The sequence below is a fragment of the Erythrolamprus reginae genome, chromosome 3 (genome assembly GCF_031021105.1).
Source record: "Erythrolamprus reginae isolate rEryReg1 chromosome 3, rEryReg1.hap1, whole genome shotgun sequence".
Classification (NCBI taxonomy): Eukaryota; Metazoa; Chordata; class Lepidosauria; order Squamata; family Dipsadidae; genus Erythrolamprus; species Erythrolamprus reginae.
Genome location: NC_091952.1, coordinates 230,725,963 through 230,746,924, shown reverse-complemented (window position 1 = coordinate 230,746,924; position 20,962 = coordinate 230,725,963). Strand labels below are relative to the sequence as shown.

Sequence of the window (20,962 nt, the reverse complement as noted above, 5' to 3'; positions counted from 1 at the left end):
TGGGTTCGCACGCATTATTTGCTTTATGTTAATTTTTATGGGAAAATTGGCTTCTTCTTACGAACTTTTCTTCTTACGAACCCGGTCACAGAACGAATTAACTAGAGGTGCCACTGTATTTGTACATCGAAGCTAGCTTCCTATTCCTATTTTAACAGTAACCTAAAATTCACTTGGGAACTATTCAATTTGTTACTACCCACTTATGATACTGAGATTTATCATGAGTTTTCCTTTGTTTTATTCAGTGTTTTCCTTCTACAACTTTTCTTTGCTCAACAGGTGCTTGGCTCTCAAATGGCGCAGGACCTAATGGTGAAGAGTCAGACGCTCACTTCTCTTAACTCAAAAAGTTGAGAATTCAATCCTAGGCAGTGACAGACAATTATCAGAACACAAAGAGAAATGCTCACTTCAGTCATACCAATTCTACCCCATAAAAGGTGTTAGTACAGGGTACATGGTTGTTAGGGATTGCCATTGTAAACTGCATATTGTATACTTGTACCAAACTTGTACTTAAGAGTTCCTTTCACCCATGAGTTCCTTTCTCATCATTCCTTTCACCCATTTCCTCCCATGTTGACTGTATGACTGTAACTTGTTGCTCATATCCTAAGATTTTTATTAATATTGCTTCTTTATTGCTTATTGACCCCTATGACAATCATTAAGTGTTGTACCATATGATTCTTGACAAATGTATATTTTATTTTATGTATGCTGAGAGCATATGCACCAAGACAAATTCCTTGTGTGTCCAATCACACTTGGCCAATAAAAATTCTATTCTATTCTATTCTAATGTGCACTCAAAGAGTTAACTTGTGCTTGAAGAGTTAATATTCAAGGCTGTTTCGTCACTTCCTCATTGAAGCTATAAAAGCTCATTATTCTGCTGTCATTTCCTTTTACTTTTGCCTGAGAAGGGGGAGTTGTGTTTAAGCTTCGTGCTTGTATAAGCTTCGTGCTTATTATCTATATTGTATTTTGCTTTGTGCTTCTATCTTGTGATTGCTCAATGCTTATTATTCTATATTCGCTACATGCTTATTCTGGATTGTTTATATTTTGTTTCTATGTAAATAATACTTATTTAACTAAGTCTGTGTCTTGCCTTTATCACACATCCACGCTCTGTTTAAATTCTCTGCTCGGTGTATGTCGAAGGTCTCATAGCTTAGCTAAACCGAGACATGCCAACAAAAGGGATTACAGTGTCAGAAACCGAAAAGGGGGAAAAAATGGTATTTCGCTTTTGCTTCTTTTTTACCCACTGATACTGTTAAAATCTCATGATTTGCATTGCCATGTTTTACACATTATTATTATTATTATTATTATTATTATTATTATTATTATTATTATTATTAATTAGATTTGTATGCCGCCCCTCTCCGTAGACTCGGGGCAAGATTAGTGCAAGACCTTTGTTCTGATGGTGGTAGCGTAGATAAATTCAGTAGTAATTGTCAACAGTCAATCAATAACTCTAATTCATTTTGCCATACCACCCCTCCCAAAAAAGATCAGAAACAGCCAAAATAAACGGATGTAAATCAATGGGTACATAAAAACTTTTGTCAAGCTGGGGGAAAAAACAAGAGATGGGGCTTTTTAAGAAAATGACAACACAATTCAGCCAAATGGCCTTCTCTCCCTTACTTCAGTAGGATGTTGCCTATTTTTAAAATGAGTTGTGCAATTTAGGATGTCTAATATTCAGAATAAACTTAATTGATTGCACATGACTGCAGTAACGCATTGTCAGCTATGTTCTCCTGTTAGTACAGAGAAGTCCAGCAGTAGAAAATAATCACACTGCAGCATTCTCATTCTGAAGAGGCACAGAAAACCAAGCCTTTCTTCCCACTTCCCAACCAAGGGAAAAAAATATCATCCATGCTCCAAGCTGGATCAGGTAAATTAAAACTCTGCTTAAGCAGCAAATGCAATTTTGAAAAGCTTTTATGAACTTGCTTTTTATTGGTAAATAAAAGAGATCAGTCAACCGTGAGACAATTACAAGATGATTATTTGCCTCTAAAGCAATGAAAATAAGTATAGAATCTCCAGAACAAAGATGTAAGCACTAAGAGCCAAATTGCCTTTAAAGCTGCACCTAACTACAGACTTGAGTCTGCTGGCCAAACTTTTGCTCAAGTAGGAAAATAAGCCATCCCATTTTTCAAAGCACTACTGAACAGCAGCAGGGATGGCTGATTAATGCAGATTTTTTTCCTGTGATGTGGCATCTTAATGAAAAACTCTACTGAATGGCTGGTCAGGCTTCAAAGGGAAATCTTATTCTTCATCCTGTTCAGCTGTTTTTTTCTTCAAAGGAAACAACTGTTCCCATTTTGCTGAATTGGAAGATCTCACCACTCCCCTAAAATTTCTTACCTGCAACTGAAAAATGAAGTGCTACAATTGGGTCAGTTCACCCTAATTCAAGGAACAGAGCTGAGCTGCATCTTCTTTGGCTTCCTGACGTTTGCATTGATTCAAATTTTAATTTTTAAAGAGGAAAAAGTATGATTTTTTGGAGAAAGGGAGTTAAAAGTGCTTAATCAAAACATTACATAGGACTTACCCATATAGTGGTTTGATTAAGCACTTTTGCTTAATATATATGATATTAATTTATATTATATTAATATATATGATTAATAATATAATATAATAAATATTATTATTATTGTTGTTGTTGTTGCTGTTATCATTATTATTATTATTATTTATTAGATTTGTATGCTGCCCCTCTCCGGAAATTCGGGGTGGCTAACAGCAACAATAAAACAGTGTACAATAGTAATCCAATACTAAAAACGATTAAAAGCCCATTAATATAAAAACCAAACATAGATACAGACATACCATGCATAGAATTGTAAAGGCCTAGGGGGAAAGAGGATCTCAATTCCCCCATGCCTGACGGCAGAGGTGGGTTTTAAGTAGCTTACGAAAGGCAAGGAGGGTGGAGGCAATTCTAATCTCTGGGGGGAGTGGGTTCCAGAGGGCCGGGGCCGTCACAGAGAAGGCTCTTCCCCTGGGTCCCGCCAAGCGACATTGTTTAGTTGACGGGACCCAGAAAAGACCCACTCTGTGGGACCTAACTGGTCGCTGGGATTCGTGCAGCAGAAGGCGGTCCCTGAGATAATCTGGTCCGGTGCCATGAAGGGCTTTATAGATCATAACCAACACTTTGAATTGTGACCGGAAACTGATCGGCAACCAATGCAGACTGCGGAGTGTTGGTGTAACATGGGTATATTTGGGAAAGCCCATGATTGCTCTCGCAGCTGCATTCTGCACGATCTGAAGTTTCCGAACATTTTTCAAAGGTAGCCCCATGTAGAGAGCGTTACAGTAGTCGAGCCTCGAGGTGATGAGGGCATGAGTGACTGTGAGCAGTGACTCCCAGTCCAAATAGGGCCACAACTGGTGCACAAGGCGAACCTGGGCGAACGCCCCCCTCGCCACAGCGAAGTATCAAGTTAAGTATGCTAGACTGAATATCTATTTAAAAATAGATATTATATTATATTATATTACATTATATTTATTATATTATATTAATATATATGATTACATGATTATATGATTAAACACCATATAAACCCTGGCACAAGATCAACCAACATGGTGTATTCTGATCCACCAGCTCTATGTGCCACATTTGTCACAAAAACAGGTGAAAAACTGGCCCATTTTTGCAAAAAACAGGGTGCGCAGAAAATCTAGAAGGCCTGCAGAGTGCTCCTGGGCACTGGGGAAGGCAAAAATGCCAATTTTTGCAAAAAACGGGGTGCACAGAAGATTTGGGAGGCTTGCAGAGAACTTCTGGGAGCCAGGGAGGACAAAAACTTTTTTCCTTACTTACCTCTTTGAAATCTTGCTGCGTCTTATAGTTTAAAACTACGATAGTTTAGTTGCCAAACATACACTCTTGCACAGGGCTGCCATATGTGTAGAGAAAGCTATTACAAATGCTTCTCATTCTAATTAAATAAACCAATAGTAATGGCAATTGTATCTTACTTTTACAAAGCTAATGGGACACTTTCATCATACTGGAAGACAGAAAGCTAGGTGAGAAGATGGCACTAACAATTCTTTTTGCAAAATCTCATTGTCATTCTCTCCCATTCTCTTTTATCTAAGGAATGATGTGGCCCTCTCCTTTTTTTAAAAAAACCCAATATTTTTTAAAAAACCATTCATGCCATTATATAGTACAGAATATTTTATTGAGTCCAGGAATAAAAATACATATAACAGAATGTATACAAAAAATAGATTATTTATCATAGGGAATGTCGATCTCTCTGAACTGCTACAAGACAGTAACAAAAGGTTTCGACAAGCAATCAATACTCTTTGTTTAAATTATTTACTGTTAAAGTTATAAATGCAGCAATGTAATGCATACAAAATTCAGCATACTATAAAAACAAAAATCAGTGTATTGACAGAATAACTTCCTTGTTCGGTTAGAATTCACCTTAATATTTTTTAATGAGGAGCTTTATACTGTAAAAATTAGGGCTGGGTATCAAGTTAAGTATGCTAGACTGAATATCTATTTTAAAAAAATCACCATAACAAATATACAAATGCAAAAACAAAAACACAACAGTGACATAACAGTAATAGTACATGGATGTTAGTGTCCTACAATCAGCTTCACCATTTGTTTCTCTTATCTTTAATGACCTAACAGAAGTGCATCAATGAAAATAGCAAGACCGTAATTGTCAGGGATCTACAAATTCAATTGAGCCCTTAAGTTATAATGGGGGAAAGGCATCTAATATAACCAAAATCAGGAATAAAACTGACGGAAAGAGAAGATCCTTATAGTAGTTTCTTATATGCAATTGTGAGATTCGAACAAGCCTGCCTGGTAACCTTGCAGGCTTGTTGGAATAGTTACAGGTCCAGAGTACTATACTAAAGGTCACACTGGAAACTAATTTAAACTTGTGCTTTTAATCAGTGGAGTACTAGAATGAGTGATGGGTGAAAAAGAAACTGACTGGCCAGCAAGAAAAACACTGGCGTGGTGTTTTATTTAAAAGGAAGAAGACAAAGCATTGTTTGTGGTTTTTGGTTGTTGCTCATCTGATTCTGAAGAATGTAGAAAGCTATGATGGTGATCACATGCTTATTATATCTTTGAGTCTGTTTTGGCTCTTGAAGACTGCCTGGACACGTCCCTGCAGTTTTCTTGGCAATATTTTAGAAGCGGTTTGCCACTGCTTCTTCCTAGGGCTGAAAGTGAAGGACTAGCCCAAGGTCACCCATCTGGCTTTTTGTGAGTAAAATGGGACTAGCATACCCCATCTCTCTCTTTGTACTCTTGTTTCTTAACCACTATGCAAAAGTGGCTCCCAATAGTGGAGACTAGACTTTATGAATTCTGAAAATGAGCTGTGATAATGCAGTAGTAATATTATAGGCTAATTCTGCCCACAGCCAGGAGTTTGATCCTGACAGGCTCAAGGTTGACTCAGCCTTCCATCCTTCTGAGGTTGGTAAAATGAGGACTCATATTGGAGGCAATGTTATATGCTGGCATTTGTAAACCATTCAGAGTGTTGTAAAACACTAGGAGTGGTGTGTGTGTGTGTGTGTGTGTGTGTGTGTATATGTATATATATATATGTGTGTGTGTGTGCTATTGCTATAGGTGAAAATTACAGATTGACAAGCTCTAACACAACTAACAGTCTGCATTTTCATTCCAATATGAAACAACCTTGAAAGAAACAAACTGTAAGCAGCATGACAAATAAGCTTTGCATCCTTTTGTTATTTAGCAAAAATACATGAAGGGCAAATATATATCTAATATTAATACTTGCCTTCCTTAGTGTAATTCGCTGTGCAAACCCATCTTTCGCATCACGGGACTGAGAAATGAGGATGTTCTTCAGAAGAGAGGACTGGGAACAATAATAGCCTCTGACAGTAGCAATACTGACAATGCTGGTATCTGCACCAGACCCAAATCAAAAAATCTGAAATACTTTTCCCCCGACTTTCTGGAATAAGTTTCCATACGTCAGTATTTCCCAAGATGAGCAACTTTAAGTTGTCTGGATTCAAGGATTCTGGGAGTTGACGTTCACACATGCTAAAGTTGCCAAGGTTGATGAACGCTGTCATACGTGATATAAGCCAGCGTTTCCCAACCTTGGCAACTTGAAGACATTTGGACTTCAACTCCCAGAATTCCCCAGCCAGCATTTGCTGGCTGCGGAATTCTGGGAGTTGAAGTCCAAATATCTTCAAGTTGCCAAGGTTGGGAAACACTGATATAAGCTATCAACTGACACTATCTCTTCATCGTTTATGTCTGCACTTTCTTCCATCACTTTGCCAGGGATCCTACAATCTCTCACATTGTCTCCATGGTCTCTAAACAAGTATGCCCAGCAGGTTCTCCCTACAGAATTTCCAACCTGAAGATTGTTTAGATGTGACCATGGACATTCACGGAAGTTTTTAGTCCTTATCAAAATGACAAAAGCACTGTCATGTCATCAGGTCCGTCCATTTCATAATGTATGTTCAAAAATATATTGTTTGCGCCATGACAACATGAAAGACTTAATGAACTCAATCTGTATAGTCTGGAGGACAGAAGGAAAAGGGGGGACATGATCGAAACATTTAAATATATTAAAGGGTTAAATAAGGTCCAGGAGAGAAGTGTTTTTAATAGGAAAGTGAACACAAGAACAAGGGGACACAATCTGAAGTTAGTTGGGGGAAAGATCAAAAGCAACATGAGAAAATATTATTTTACTGAAAGAGTAGTAGATCCTTGGAACAAACTTCCAGCAGACGTGGTAGATAAATCCACAGTAACTGAATTTAAACATGCCTGGGATAAACATATATCCATCCTAAGATAAAATACAGAAAATAGTATAAGGGCAGACTAGATGGACCATGAGGTCTTTTTCTGCCATCAGACTTCTATGTTTCTATGTTTCTACAACATGCCACTTTGCTGCTCAACTCACCAACCCACTTCTGAAAACATTGTTATAGAATAAAGTTATCAACGGGCACACAGACTGAACCATGTTTAAAACTTGAATTGCTAAAGGCTTCAAATAAACTGTCATCCAATGGTATCTCTCTACACTCTTGATAATAAATAAAATCAGCAAGACAATCCCAAGGAATAACCCTGAATTAATAAAAATAATTTTTAAAAGATTAATACATGAACACTGAAATCTCGTAAGATTTTGAAAATGGGAAGACAATAGACCATTGTATGAAAACCTGTTTTCAGAGAAAAGAAAACTCCGAGCAACATACTTTTAAGAATTGTAGTTTAGAATTACACTGAATCGACACTGAACCAGAAGCAATTCAAACTGTGTCTGCTGACAGCTATAATGGAGAAATCTGATTTACTTTTCATAATCCACAAATGCAGTAAATAAATTCTGAAATCATACAATCAAAAGCTTGTAACCTCTCATATTCCAAGGTAACATTTATCTCTAGGAAACAATTTTTTTTAAAGTTAAAGGTAATCAAAATTACAAAATTAATTCCATGTATATAATGGACTATCAGATGTACATTCAAATTTTATTCCAATCAAGCAAATTGTTCCCTTTTTAAAAAGGAATGTGGTACAATGTCACATTTATGCAGGCATTACAGAGATAACAACCCAACCCAAAAACAATAGTAGTGCTAGTCCGTGAGAAATAAATCTTACATCCTTAGTAAAACAATACCCTTTACCAGGGAAAACCGAAATAGCACATAAATGGGTGCAAACCTTGTTCAAAATTCAGTAGGCAACATGTTGCAAAATATTATTAAAGGCAATTTATAGATAGATATCAATGTCAAATAATATTCAAGACTGAAAGGCAGCAGCACCCTAAATATTCAACTATACAGGTAGTCCGAAAATTCCTCAATAGTGATTTATTCCTGTTTTCTCCTTCCCACCTCTGCAACTCACAGCAAGCAAAAACCCTGAATGGCTTGCAGGTGGTATCTAGATTTTAAGCATTCTATAACGTAGAACATGGCCCCCCAAACTTGGCAACTTTAAGACTTGTGGATTTCAACTCCCAGAACTTTAAGACTTGTGGATTTCAACTCCCATAGGTGGCTAGAGAATTCTGGGAGTTGAAGTCCACAAGTCTTAAAGTTGCCACGTTTGGGGACTCCTGACATAGAAGATAACCAACATGACATTCTAATGCTGTACAAAAGTAGCTGATTTAAATTGATTTTGATTCCAATTCCCCTTCCCGTTTCAGTGTATAACCTACTATAATATATTACCAGTGGCTCAAATCTGCAAGCTGAGGATTATAAAATAAAAATTGATTTAAAGAAAATTCCAATATAAGTAAAGTGTTTGCACTTAGGAGTCTTGAGCAGAGGTCTTCAAACTTGGGAACTTTAAGACTTGTGGACTTCAATTCCCAGAATTCTCCAGTCAGCATTGGTGGCTAGAGAATTCTGGGAGTTGAAATCCAGAAATCTAAAAGTTGCCAAGTTTGGGGTCTTGAGCATCCTTGACCTTTTGCCCAGCAAGACTTTCTCCATAATATTTTTAATTCAAACATATCAAATATTAGATGTGGAGGAAACAGGTGCAAAACATTTTGTGTGTGAAACCTCAATTTTTGACCATTCTGGAAACATTTCAAATACTAAACCTGTTTGGAATTAGAACTCAAAAAAGGAATGCTTCAAGTCTGAAATGTTTTGTACTCATCCAGCCTTAATAGCCTTCTGACCATTTAATTTTAGGATTTAATACAGGCTGTCCTTGACATTCCACCACTCATTTAATGACCATTTGAAGTTACAGTGGCAAGAGGAAAAAAGTGACTTATGACCGTTTTTGACACTGACAATCGTTGCAGCATCCCTCTGGTCACATCATCAAATTTTAAATGATTGACAAGTGGCATATGATGGTTGCAGTGTTCCGGGCTCATGTGATCACCTTTTGCAACCTTCTGACAAGCAAAGTCAATGAGGGAGCCAGATTCACTTAACAACCACGTTACTAATTTAACAACTATTGCAAGAGAGGTCATATAATGGGGCAAAACTCACTTAACAACTGCCTTGCTTAGCAACAGAAATGTTGGGCTCTATTGTAGTCATAAGTCGAAGACTACCTGTACAAGACATCACCTTGCCCAATTACATAGTAAGAGTATGGTTAAAAGGCCAAATATAGTTGATGGTAGGAAGCAAGCAGATTCAGCTCCACTTTCCACTGAGAAAGTCCCAGATGTTAGTTACCTGAACTTTTTTTCAGTGATCTTCAGGGATTATTGAAGGAATGTCCTTTTATTGTTAGGTTGCATCCAGTACTTCACCTACTAAAAACTCTGTGTAATTTATTATTGTATGAACAACAATTCCTGTTAGTTTAATCCCTAAAATGAAGAACAGGGTGAAAAATAGATGTTCTTGTATTATGAGTTGCATCATCCTTAATCATTGGCAATTGGAGTTGAGGCTTAGAGATGGACAACAACATCTGAAAGGTTAGAAGTTCATACTCCGTTTTAAAGCATAAATAGCACTACTAAAAAGATCTTAAGGCAATTACGTTTTCTTCAATATTCTTCAGAATATAAAATCTTTCCGTTTATTATTTCACCAGTTTGATATAAAGCAAATTACACATTGCCCTTTTATTTTTTGGTAGTAGATTCCATAGAAGGAATAAGTGCGCAATATCTCTACAACATTATCTTGTTTTTTTTTCTGTGTGCTTATTTATGAGACACAATGCACGTCACATGTCCAGCATTAATCCAGAATGGAGTCATTTCTTGACCTCAAATTATTCATGAAACGGATTTTTTTTCCCTAACCTGGTGCTCTCCGGAGGTCCTAGACTTCAAGGCTGAGAATTCCAAGCCAGCGTGGGCAAATTGATATTTGTTCATCTTCTCAACCATTTGAGCTATGACCAGACTCATGAGCTTTCCTTGAATCTGAAGATGAGTGGGCAAACAGCAATCCTGATCCCTTGGTACTGCCATGTTGGGAAACACCCAGATGTGAATGACCAAGTTGGAGTGGAAGAGTTTCAGTAGTGTCATTTTTTGAAGTTGTCCTATTACAAATACAAAAATAAACATTCTACATTGAGATGAATAATATGAAAGCCAAGCAGTGAAATGAACAGATATTGAAAATAAAATATTTTTCAACAACATATAATATGCAGTGACTAATGTATACAGGTCACATCCCTTGTATGTATGATGCACAAACTTCATATTTTCAATTAAAGATTTTGTGTAGCAGAGAAGGAAGTGAGTTCCAATCTTGAGATGGGAGATATATCATTGCTTAAAAGAAATAAAGTAGACTATAGAGTGATAATTGCCAATTCTACTTCTCTAATGGATCTAGAGCCTGAGTGGTAACAATTAGGACAGTGTAGGAAAAGTATGTCTGCCACTTTCTGATAAGTCCCTTTGTTTGTTTCCCAGGGTCTGGCAGGGATGGATGGCTAGAAAGGATTTTGCATATTATTATTATTATTATTATTATTATTATTATTATTATTATTATTATTATTTATTGGATCTCCATAGACTCGGGGCGGATAACAATGTGGGATTCAAAGAAGTGCAGAGTGGGATTCAAAGAAATTTACTACCGGTTCTGTAAACGTGGCTTGGTGGGCATGGCAGGGGAACGATACTGCAAAATCCCCATTTCCTCCCGATCAGCTGGGACTCGAGAGGCAGAGAATAGATGGGGCCAGGGCCAGTCAGAGATGATATTTACCAATTCTCCAAACTACTCAAAATTTCCACTACCAGTTCTCCAGAACTGGTCAGAACCTGCTGAAACTCACCTCTGATATACTGTATGAATCCTAATATTAAATGGTACAATTGCCCTAAAAATCCTCCATTGCAAGCGTTTTCCACATAAAAACTTTGGCATTAGAACACTCCTGTGAATTTGAAAGCTTCTCTTCAAATAAATCAAATCACAGGTAGATCTTGACTTAGGATCCATAATTGAGTACATAATTGAGCCATCACATTCCGTTGCTATGCAAGACAGTTATTAAGTGAGTTTTGCCCCATTTTACGACTTTCTTGCCACAGTGGTTGTGAATCCCTGTAGTTGTTAAGATGCTTCTGCGTATGCATGCACATACGCACATGAACCGGTGACAAAATATTTTACAACCCACCACTGGTACAGATGCTTTTCTTGGCTTTAAATATCTATGCCTACCCTGTTTCTCCGAAAACAAGTCACCCCCGAAAGTAAGACGTAGGAGACGTTTCATTTTACAGCATTCCCAAACAGAACATATATAACACTGCTGTCCATAAATTGCATCCCAAAACGCTGCATCAATCAGATTTAAAACACATCCAACATACGGCTGCGTATTTGGATGTGTTTTTGCTGCAGCAGGATACAGGATACAATTCATTGGGAAAAAAATAAGACATCCCCTGAAAATAAGACGTAGCACATCTTTGGGAGCAAAAATTAATGTAAGACGCTGTCTTATTTTGGGGGAAACACAGTAGCACAGATGTATTTTCATGAAATATGTTTATTTGCATTGGTGCTACTTTTGCAGTTAGTAAGAAGAACATACAATAGTTCAGTGTTTCCCAACCTTGGCAACTTGAAGATATTTGGACTTCAACTCCCAGAATTCCCCAGCCAGCATTTGCTGGCTGGGGAATTCTGGGAGTTGAAGTCCAAATATCTTCAAGTTGCCAAGGTTGGGAAACACTGCAATAGTTGATATGAACTAAAGCTGATGAACCTTACCGTTCATCAGGTGCTTTCTTCATGTTTTCAGATAAGCTGGCCATGTCTTGCTTGTTGTCTGCTTTGCACTCTTGTTCTTGCACTGTGGGGCTGGATCGCATTTGTACCACGCTTTGCTCACTATGAGGAAGCTCTTCTTCCTCCACTCTCTGGCTACGTACAGCATCTGCCTCCATCTCTCTCTCAGATGCTTCCAGGCAGCTTTTGATCTCAGTTAAAGCTTCGTGGCTTAAGTAATCATGGTTAGCAAGGGCCACTCCGGAAGTCCCGTGATTGCTCGTAGCACCCGTGCTGGTCCCCATTGATTTCGAGATCACTTTCAGTTTGTGAGAACTGGATTTGTAGTGTTTCTTTTTGTGCTTTGCTTTAGAGTTGTGTTTTAAGAAAAATTCACAGGATTCTTGCAATACTCTGCGGCTTTCACTGATTGGGCTGATCGGGGAAAAAGATAGAAAAAAATGCTAATTACCCCTTTTTTCTAAAATTATTTAGATACATCAACTGAACGTCAAACCTCTAACTTGTTCAAGACAACTATAGATTTCATTTTATGCCAGATTGTACTTTCAATATTTTTCCATTTTCATAGTAAATCTGCAGAAATGAAAAAAAACCTGCAAGGAAAGCCTGCAATATTTGAAGCTGACATAAAGTTGGGGATAGTAGCTAATACAGTGATCCCCCGATTATCGCGAGGGTTCCGTTCCAAGACCCCTCGCGATAATCGATAATTCGCGATGTAGCGGCACGGAAGTAAAAACACCATCTGCGCATGCGCGCCCCTTTTCCCATGGCCGCACATGCGCAGATGGTGGAGTTTGCGTGTGGGCGGCGGGGAAGACCCTTCGGCCGCCCAACAGCTGATCTGCTCCGCAGCGCGGCAGCAGCGAGGAGCCGAAGATGGGGTTTCCCCGTTGCCCAGGCAACGGGGAAACCCCATCTTCGGCTCCTCACTGCTGCCGCGCTGCGGAGCAGATCAGCTGTTGGGCGGCCGAAGGAACCTTCCCTGGGTCTTCCCGCCGCCCAGGCAAAGGGGAAACCCCAAGATCGCTTGCCGCTTGCCCATCACCCGCTCGCCCGGCCGCTCGCTTGCCGCTTGCCCGTCACCCGCCCGTCCGGCTGCTTGCTTGCCGCTTGCCCGTTCGCCCGCCCGCCCGGCTGCTCACTTGCCGCTCGAGAGCAAGAGGGGGAGAGATAGAGAAAGAGAGAGAAGGAAAGAAAGAGATGAGAGAGGGAGGAAGAGAGTGTGAGAGAGGAAGAAGCAAGATAGAGAAAGAGAGAAAGAAAGATGAGAAAGGAAGGGAGTGACGTCATCGGGTGGAAAAATCGCGATATAGCGATTCGCAATGATCGGGATCGCGAAACTCGGGGGATCACTGTACTTTAAATGAAATTACTAAATACCTATTTAAGAAGTAGACAAAACTAAATACAAAAGGGAAGAAATATAAAATCCTACATCTAGGGAGAAGAAACATAAGATCTATCTATCATGAGCCGGGGTGGCGCAGCAGGTAGAGTGCTGTACTACAGGCCACTGAAGCTGACTGTAGATCTGAAGGTCAGCGGTTCAAATCTCATCACCGGCTCAAGGTTGACTTCCTTCCTTCCGAGGTGGGTAAAATGAGGACCCGGATTGTGGGGGCAATAGGCTGGCTCTGTTAAAAAGTGCTATTGCTAACATATTATAAACCGCCCTGAGTGTAAGGAGAAGGGCGGCATAAAAATAAAATAAAATAAAATAAATAAAATAAAATAAATGGTGGAGATCATCCTTGACTGCGTAAAAAGGATCTGTCAACAATGCTAACTGTGTGATCAGTCTGTTAAAAAGTAACATCTGGCAAATTCATTAACTGAAGCAAAGGTTCCAGGCAGCAGTGAGCTACGAGCCAAACCACTAACTTGCGTTTGTCGCGGCGGCTCATAAGTGCTTGTGGGGCCAGCACGATTTTGCTTCTGCACCTGTGGAGGTAGCAAAATCATGCACCGAGACACAGGTGTGCCTGTGTTTCGGAATGCGTGGAAGCAAAAAAATCTCGCTGAAATACGGGTGCACCTGCGGCTCCATGCACAATTTTGCTACATCCACAGGTGCAGAAGCAAAATCGCACTGGCCGCGCAAGCACTTATGAACCACCATGGCGAGTGCAATTTAGCGTTCCGGCTCATAGCCCACTGCTAGTTCCAGGGAACAGGAAATATTTTTTTAATATATTCTACCCTGTTTCAGACTCCTTTGGACTACTATGTCCAGTTCTGGGTATCACTATTGAAAAAGATTTAGACACATTTTTAGAGAAAAACTAAATACATGGTTGAACATCTGGAAATTAAAGCATTTGAGGAATGGTTAAAGATCTAAGCATGTCTAGTCCAGTGATGGCGAATCTATGGCATGGGTGATACGCGGAGCCATATCTGAGGGCACCCAAGGCATTGCCCTATATCAGCTCCAATGATTTTCGGCCTCCTTTTCATCTGTTTTCGCTCTCCCCAGGCTTCAGGAAAGCCTCCTGAACCCCAGGCTTCAGGAAAGCCTCCTGAACCCCGAGGATGGCAAAAAACGGCCCAACAGGCCTGCCAGAAGTCCAGAGGCTTCAGTGAAGCCTTGTGAGAATGCACAGGGGGGCAGTGTGGGGGATTGTGTGTATGTGTGTGTGTGTGTGTGTTTATTTATTTATTTGTATGCCGCCCCTCTCCGAAGACTCGGGGCGGCTAACAATATAAAAAGACAATGTAAACAAATCTAATATTAAAAACAATCTTTAAAAACCCAATTTAAAGAACCACTCATACATACAGACATACCAAGCATACATTTTATAAGCCTAGGGGGAAGGGAATATCTCAATTCCCCCATGCCTGACGACAGAGGTGGATTTTAAGGAGCTTGCGAAAGGCAAGGAGGGTGGGGGCAACTCTGATATCTGGGGGGAACTGGTTCCAGAGGGTCGGGGCAGTCACAGAGAAGGCTCTTCTCCTGGGTCCCACCAAACGACATTGCTTAGTCAACGGGACCCGGAGAAGGCCAACTCTGTGGGACCTAACCGGTCACTGGGATTCGTGCGGCAGAAGGCGGTCCCAGAGATATTCTGGTCCGATGCCATGAAGGGCTTTATAGGTCATAACCAACACTCTCGCAGCATACACAGGGGGCAGTGCAGGAGTTGTGCACATGAACAGGGGAGGGCATTGCATTATGGGTGTGGGCACACACACACGAGCTATCACATGCGCGCGCACCTTTTTGGCACCCGAGCCAAAAAAAGTTCACCATCACTGGTCTAGCCTCTAGAAGACTGAGAAGAGATATGACAGCAGTCTTCAAATATCTGAAGGACTATCACATGGAACAGGTAGTGAATGTTTTTGCTACTGCCCGAGAGGGCAGGACTAGAACCTGTAAATTAAAACTCCAAGGAAGCAGATTCGGGCTACATTTAGGCTAGACACCAGGCTTGGCTATGGGAGTTGACAGATAATGGAAGAAGTTGTTAAATGCAGAGGTATGCTCTCCTTCTCTGAGGACTTTTTCCAGATCAAATTAAAATGAAGAGGAAACTAAAATTACAAGCAACTCAATGAAGGATTAGAACACCTGAAAACAAGGAGGATAATTACAAGGTTAACTTTAATTCCAAACTGGAGAGATAGGGGGGGAAAAGATGTAAAATCAGGTCATCTGCGTGACCTGCTTTATAACCTTCAAGATTTATAACCACAACCAGCAGGCTCCAATTGTAAGTCGAGGACTATTCTCTACCCAAAATTATGTCACAAAGAAGTTTAAGACCTGTTCTTTAGCAATTCCAAAGGTTGGAAAACAAAGTTGGGAAGCAAAAAATAGTTATTAAGAATAATCTCGTAGTAGGAAGGGAGAACAGTTAAAAGTAGAAGAAATTACCAATTACCTATAAAGCCCTTCATGGCATTGAACCAGAATATCTCCAGGACCGCCTTCTGCCACACAAATCCCAGCAACCAGTTAGGTCCCACAGAATTGGCCTTCTCCAGGTCCCATCGACTAAACAATGTCATTTGGCAGGACCCAGGGGAAGAGCCTTCTCTGTGGCGGCCCCGACCCTCTGGAACCAGCTCCCCCCACAGTTACCCCCACCCTCCTTGCCTTTCGTAAGCTCCTTAAAACCCCCCTCTGTCATCAGGCATGGGGGAATTGAGATATTCCCTTCCCCCTAGGCCTATAAAATTTATGCACGGTATGTCTGCGTGTATGTTTGGTTTCTTAAATAAGGGTCTTTTAAATTAATTTAAATATTAGATTTGTTACATATTGTTTCATTATTGTTGTTAGCCGCCCGGAGTCTACGGAGAGGGGCGGCATACAAATCTAATAAATAAATAAATAAAAATGGTGATGGGATTTCCCTTCACTGCATGTATTCAATGTGACTATAGTCATCTGTCCTAGGTGCCTTAAATTTTCACCCAAAATAGAGGATTGGACTTGATGGCAAATATGGACCTTTCAACTTTATGATTCCATTAGCTAGCTAAATGGTGGAGTGTATGTTGCCCACCCCCCAAAAATGTTATTACCGCCCATCATCCCTGTCCACTGGTCATGTCTAAGGCTAGAGAAAGATTTTTTAAAAAAATATTTGGAAGATCAATGTTTCTCAAAACTAGTCTAATATATTGTTTATGTATTAAATTTTTTGTCGCCTATTTCACCACGAGGTAACTCTGACAGCTTACACCTGAAGGAAATCAGGTGGGAAAAGCTATGGAGCTATAGATACTTATCCTGTTAAAATCAATGGAGTTTGTAAAATGCACATCTGATCTGAGAAATAGCCTCGGTTGTAGCTTGAATCTCACTATAGTTGCTAGGAAATGTTGCTCTACCAATCACACATCCTTTGTCTTTTCCTTTTGCTTTGCTAACTATCGAACTTATCATATTTTATGTTTCACAATCTACCTTCTCCTGATACTGTGCCAATAATATATGAAAGACAGGTTGAAGAGATCTGCTTGGGGAAGGGTCAGATAACAGTCAGCATAGCCCGCAACTGGACAGTGGGTGGAGCAAGAGGTTCAGAAGGGATTTTGCCTAGTTTCTCAGTTGTAAAAGAGACAGTGGGAGAACTACACTCTAAGATTCTGTTAATATAAATTTACAATAAAGTACAATTAACACACCTAGTCATGTTTCCCGTCTGGTCTACTTGGTGAAGCTGACAGCGGGGAGTGTGTGTATATATTCTTAGTCTGTTTTATTTTTTCTTGCTATTTTATATCCTTTTCTTCAATTGTTTCTCTAGGCCGACATCTGTATCCTTGGTTTCTCAGCCTATTTATTCATTTATCAAATTTATTTAGCTGCCCGTATCACTGAAACTACTATTTGCTTTGTTCTGGGAACTATTCCATCAATTGTTTCTTTCTCTGCTATTTAGCTCCATTCAGCTTGTAATTTATTGGATTGAACAGAGGACTAATAGCTGCCTACAAATTCCTGTATTTTCAGAGCATGCTTGCCTATACTTACTAAACTATAATTTAGTGAAAATGCACTATGTAATACATTAGCTTATGGGATTGGGGTTTACAACACATTAAGTTAAACATGTTACTAACTTATTCTGATTCATGTGAACAAAGCTAGAATCTGGACAAATTGACAAATCTTGAGCTCTTAATATATTCATTCTTGGACTGTTCATAAAACTGGTACACTTTGTCACTTAAAATCTAAATGTGCTCATATGTCTATTATTTACATATGCAGTTTTTAGTAAAACAAAATTGTTATCTCCAGATCATAGTACAGTGTTCCCTCGATTTTTGCAGGTTCGAACTTCGCGAAACGTCTATACCACGGTTTTTCAAAAATATTAATTAAAAAATACTTCGCGGTTTCCCCCCCTATACCACGGTTTCCCCCCCCCGATGACGTCATATGTCATTGCCAAACTTTTGTCTGCCTTTAAAAAACATTTTTTTAAATAAACTTTAATAAATAAACATGGTGAGTAATAATCTAAATGGTTGCTAAGGGAATGGGAAATGGTAATTTAGGGGTTTAAAGTGTTAAGGGAAGGCTTATGATATTGTTCATAGCCAAAAATAGTGTATTTACTTCCGCATCTCTACTTCGCGGAAATTCGACTTTCGCGGGCGGTCTCGGAACGCATCCCCCGCGAAAATCGAGGGAACATTGTATTCATATCCTTAAAGCACTTTATCCCTGCAGTATAAGGACAAAGTCACAAAGCATCCTAAGATATATAGTTGGAAGTATGTATCTTCCAAGTATGGAAGTATTAAGGTTTTACAATACATTCAAGCATATAGTATTAAGGTATTTTTATTTATAAGTTAAAAATGGCAAAATACAAAAACACATCTTACTCTCTTTTGCGATTTCTGTTGAAGAAACTGGCCCATTCTGAACAGGTCTTTTTACTTCCTATCCAGAAGACTGGAGAGATGCCAACAATTAAAGTCATCAGGTACTTCATTAGAAACAAAGTTATTTCCGGCCTAGCTAATGTTTTGACCTGGAAAACAATAAGCATTTACTGAAAACACAATGGAAAAATGGTCTTCCTGCATTACATTTCAGAGGGCAAAATGAAAAATAGGCGTTTCTGATTTATAGTGGAAAGACTAAAAACTAATCATATCTACTCTGCACACTGAAAACCGGAATCTCTTGAAATTACAATGGTACAAATAAAAGATGGATTTTTTTTTTTTTGCATATTTCAGATAACAACCCTAGCAGCCTTTGTAATATCATAGAGGGTAAAATCTGAGATTACCTTGTAGGAAAAAAATTAAATGGCTTTAGTACTTCAAGGTTTTATAACACAGAAATGACACTCTCAAATGATATCAAAGATATTTAACTTGCAATTACTTACCCTGCTTATTTTTGTTTCTAAATGTAAACATTTGACTTTATTGGAGAGGGGTACATATTAACCTCAAATGTCCATTTAATTAAGATGTTTGTTATGCAAATTATTGATTTTGTCCTAAATGTTTGAGAATGTTTATGTATGTGTGTTTGTGTTTATGTACACAGTACACAGAAACACAGTGTACTGAGGATGCTAACTATTTTATGAAGATGCCATTCACAAAACAATTTAAAATTAAAAAAAATTATCTTCTGTAACAGGAAGACATCAGATCTGAAGCCTACAAGATTATGCTCCAGTAATAAATTTTGTATTTCAAATGAGTAATGTGGTCCTTCTACAATCTTCAATTTAAAGACTTAGTTATGAAGCCTTTAACTTGTTCTGAAGGATTCTATACACTTCATGATATATGCAATGAATTTGGTCCTCACACAAGAAATTATATAACCCTCTACTACTGTATTTAACAGTTATAGAAACTTTGCATGTCTCCTAAAAGTACTGATAATATCAAGTATTCTTTCAAGACAGTATTCTCCTTGCCTATGGACTAATCCATGCATCAAAACATACAACCTGATCCCAAAATCGGATATGCTATTCTTAGTATTCAAGCATTATATCGTACTCAATCGCATGAGCCGAGGTGGCGCAGTGGGTAGAGTGCAGTACTGCAGACTACTAAAGATGACTGCTAGATCTGCAGGTCAGCAGTTCAAATCTCATCACCGGCTCAAGGCTGACTCAGCCTTCCATCCTTCCGAGGTGGGTAAAATGAGGACCCGGATTGTGGGGGCAATAGGCTGGCTCTGTTAAAAAGTGCTATTGCTAACATGTTGTAAGCTGCCCTGAGTCTAAGAAGAAGGGTGGCATAACAAATTGAATAAATAAATAAATAAACTGTGCTAATATTTCAACCTTACCTGATAAGGACAGGGTATGTGGAATTGATCACAGTGGTCATAAACCCAAGTGGTTTCCCAGATCTTCCTATAAACCTGCTCATAGATGTAACAGCCCACGAGTATTGCTAGAGGTACAAGGTATAAGCCGCTGAAGACGCCGATTCGAATCATGAATTTTTTCAACTTCTCTTGATTCCTGCCATCGTTCTGTATGACTTGGCGCACATGGTTTAGAGAAATTATACCCGCTAAAAGGAGAGATAAACCGACAAAGACGCAAATGCACAAAGGCAGGAGAACGAAATATCGAGACGTCGCCAAGTCGTAGAGGCCAACAAAACAGACGCCACTAATGTTGTCACCTTCCACTTTGTTCATGGCAAGGAGCATCACTGTGAGGAACCCTGGCATGCCCCAGGCAATGGCGTGGAACCACATGGCTTTTTGTTCAATCGCTTCACAACTCCATTTTCTTCCAGCAGCAAGAAACCAAGTAACTGTGAGAATCACCCACCAGACAGTTCCGGCCATTGTGAAAAAATACAAAGCCATGAAGACAAGGGTGCAACCTTTGTTCTGAGAACCAAGAACGACTGTTTCACTAAGCTGTAGCTTTTCATCGTTCTTATTACAGGCCGTTTTGTTCCCTAGGACAAACCCGAGGAAGTAAACGAGAGACACTATACTATAACAAACAGAGTAGTATATAATTGGCCTCTCTGGATACCTGAACCTTTTAACATCTATCAAAAATGTTAGGAACGTAAACAGAGTGGCACAAAGGCAAAAAATTGAAACAATGCCAATAAAGCTTTTGGCAACTTCTAGCTCGTGGTTGTTGAAGTACATGTTGGGGCAAGGGGGTGCGCACTGCTCAATGCCCAAAAACATATAGCCCTGTCCACTGGATGTCTGCAAATGACGTGGACACCAAAATCCATAGTCCCTTTTGGGCTGCCCTGGGATCTTCCAGGTGTCCTGGGTTTTTGTAGTAAAAGAAGCAGTGACAGCAGCAGTTTCATCGCAGTCATCCAATCTAGAAAGTGAAAAGAGGAGAAAATTGGTTATGGTACTGTAGAACTAGTCTCAGGCTATCCTGGATTCCATTCACCTGTTACCTCTAAACTAGTGTTTCTCAAATAATGGGGTAGACCCCCTTTGGGGGGCATGGAACAATGCCGGGGGGGGGGTGCGACCCTGGGGAACATGCTTTTTTTGCTGCAGGGAGTAGGGGTTTTTTGCACCAAACAATAGCACATAGCACTGAGCAGGAGATACAAAGTGCAGATCACAAACCCTTAAGAGACACCATGGGAAAATATTTAA

At 39.5% G+C, this 20,962-nt stretch overlaps 1 protein-coding gene across 3 annotated transcripts in view; it reads right to left on the bottom strand.

The window, feature by feature from the left end:
- Window positions 1-4,231: 4,231 nt before the first annotated feature.
- The window catches only part of FZD6 (frizzled class receptor 6), a 35,348-nt gene continuing 18,617 nt past the window's right edge, over window positions 4,232-20,962 (bottom strand). For all 3 annotated transcript variants that reach the window (XM_070748168.1, XM_070748167.1, XM_070748169.1), the window contains exons 4-7: window positions 19,655-20,672; window positions 18,214-18,362; window positions 11,836-12,267; window positions 4,232-10,135 (exon numbers count right to left, since the gene is read on the bottom strand). In XM_070748168.1, coding sequence (XP_070604269.1) covers window positions 9,970-10,135; window positions 11,836-12,267; window positions 18,214-18,362; window positions 19,655-20,672 — 1,765 coding nt within the window. In that variant the 3' untranslated portion in view covers window positions 4,232-9,969. The remainder of the gene's footprint in view (window positions 10,136-11,835; window positions 12,268-18,213; window positions 18,363-19,654; window positions 20,673-20,962) is intronic.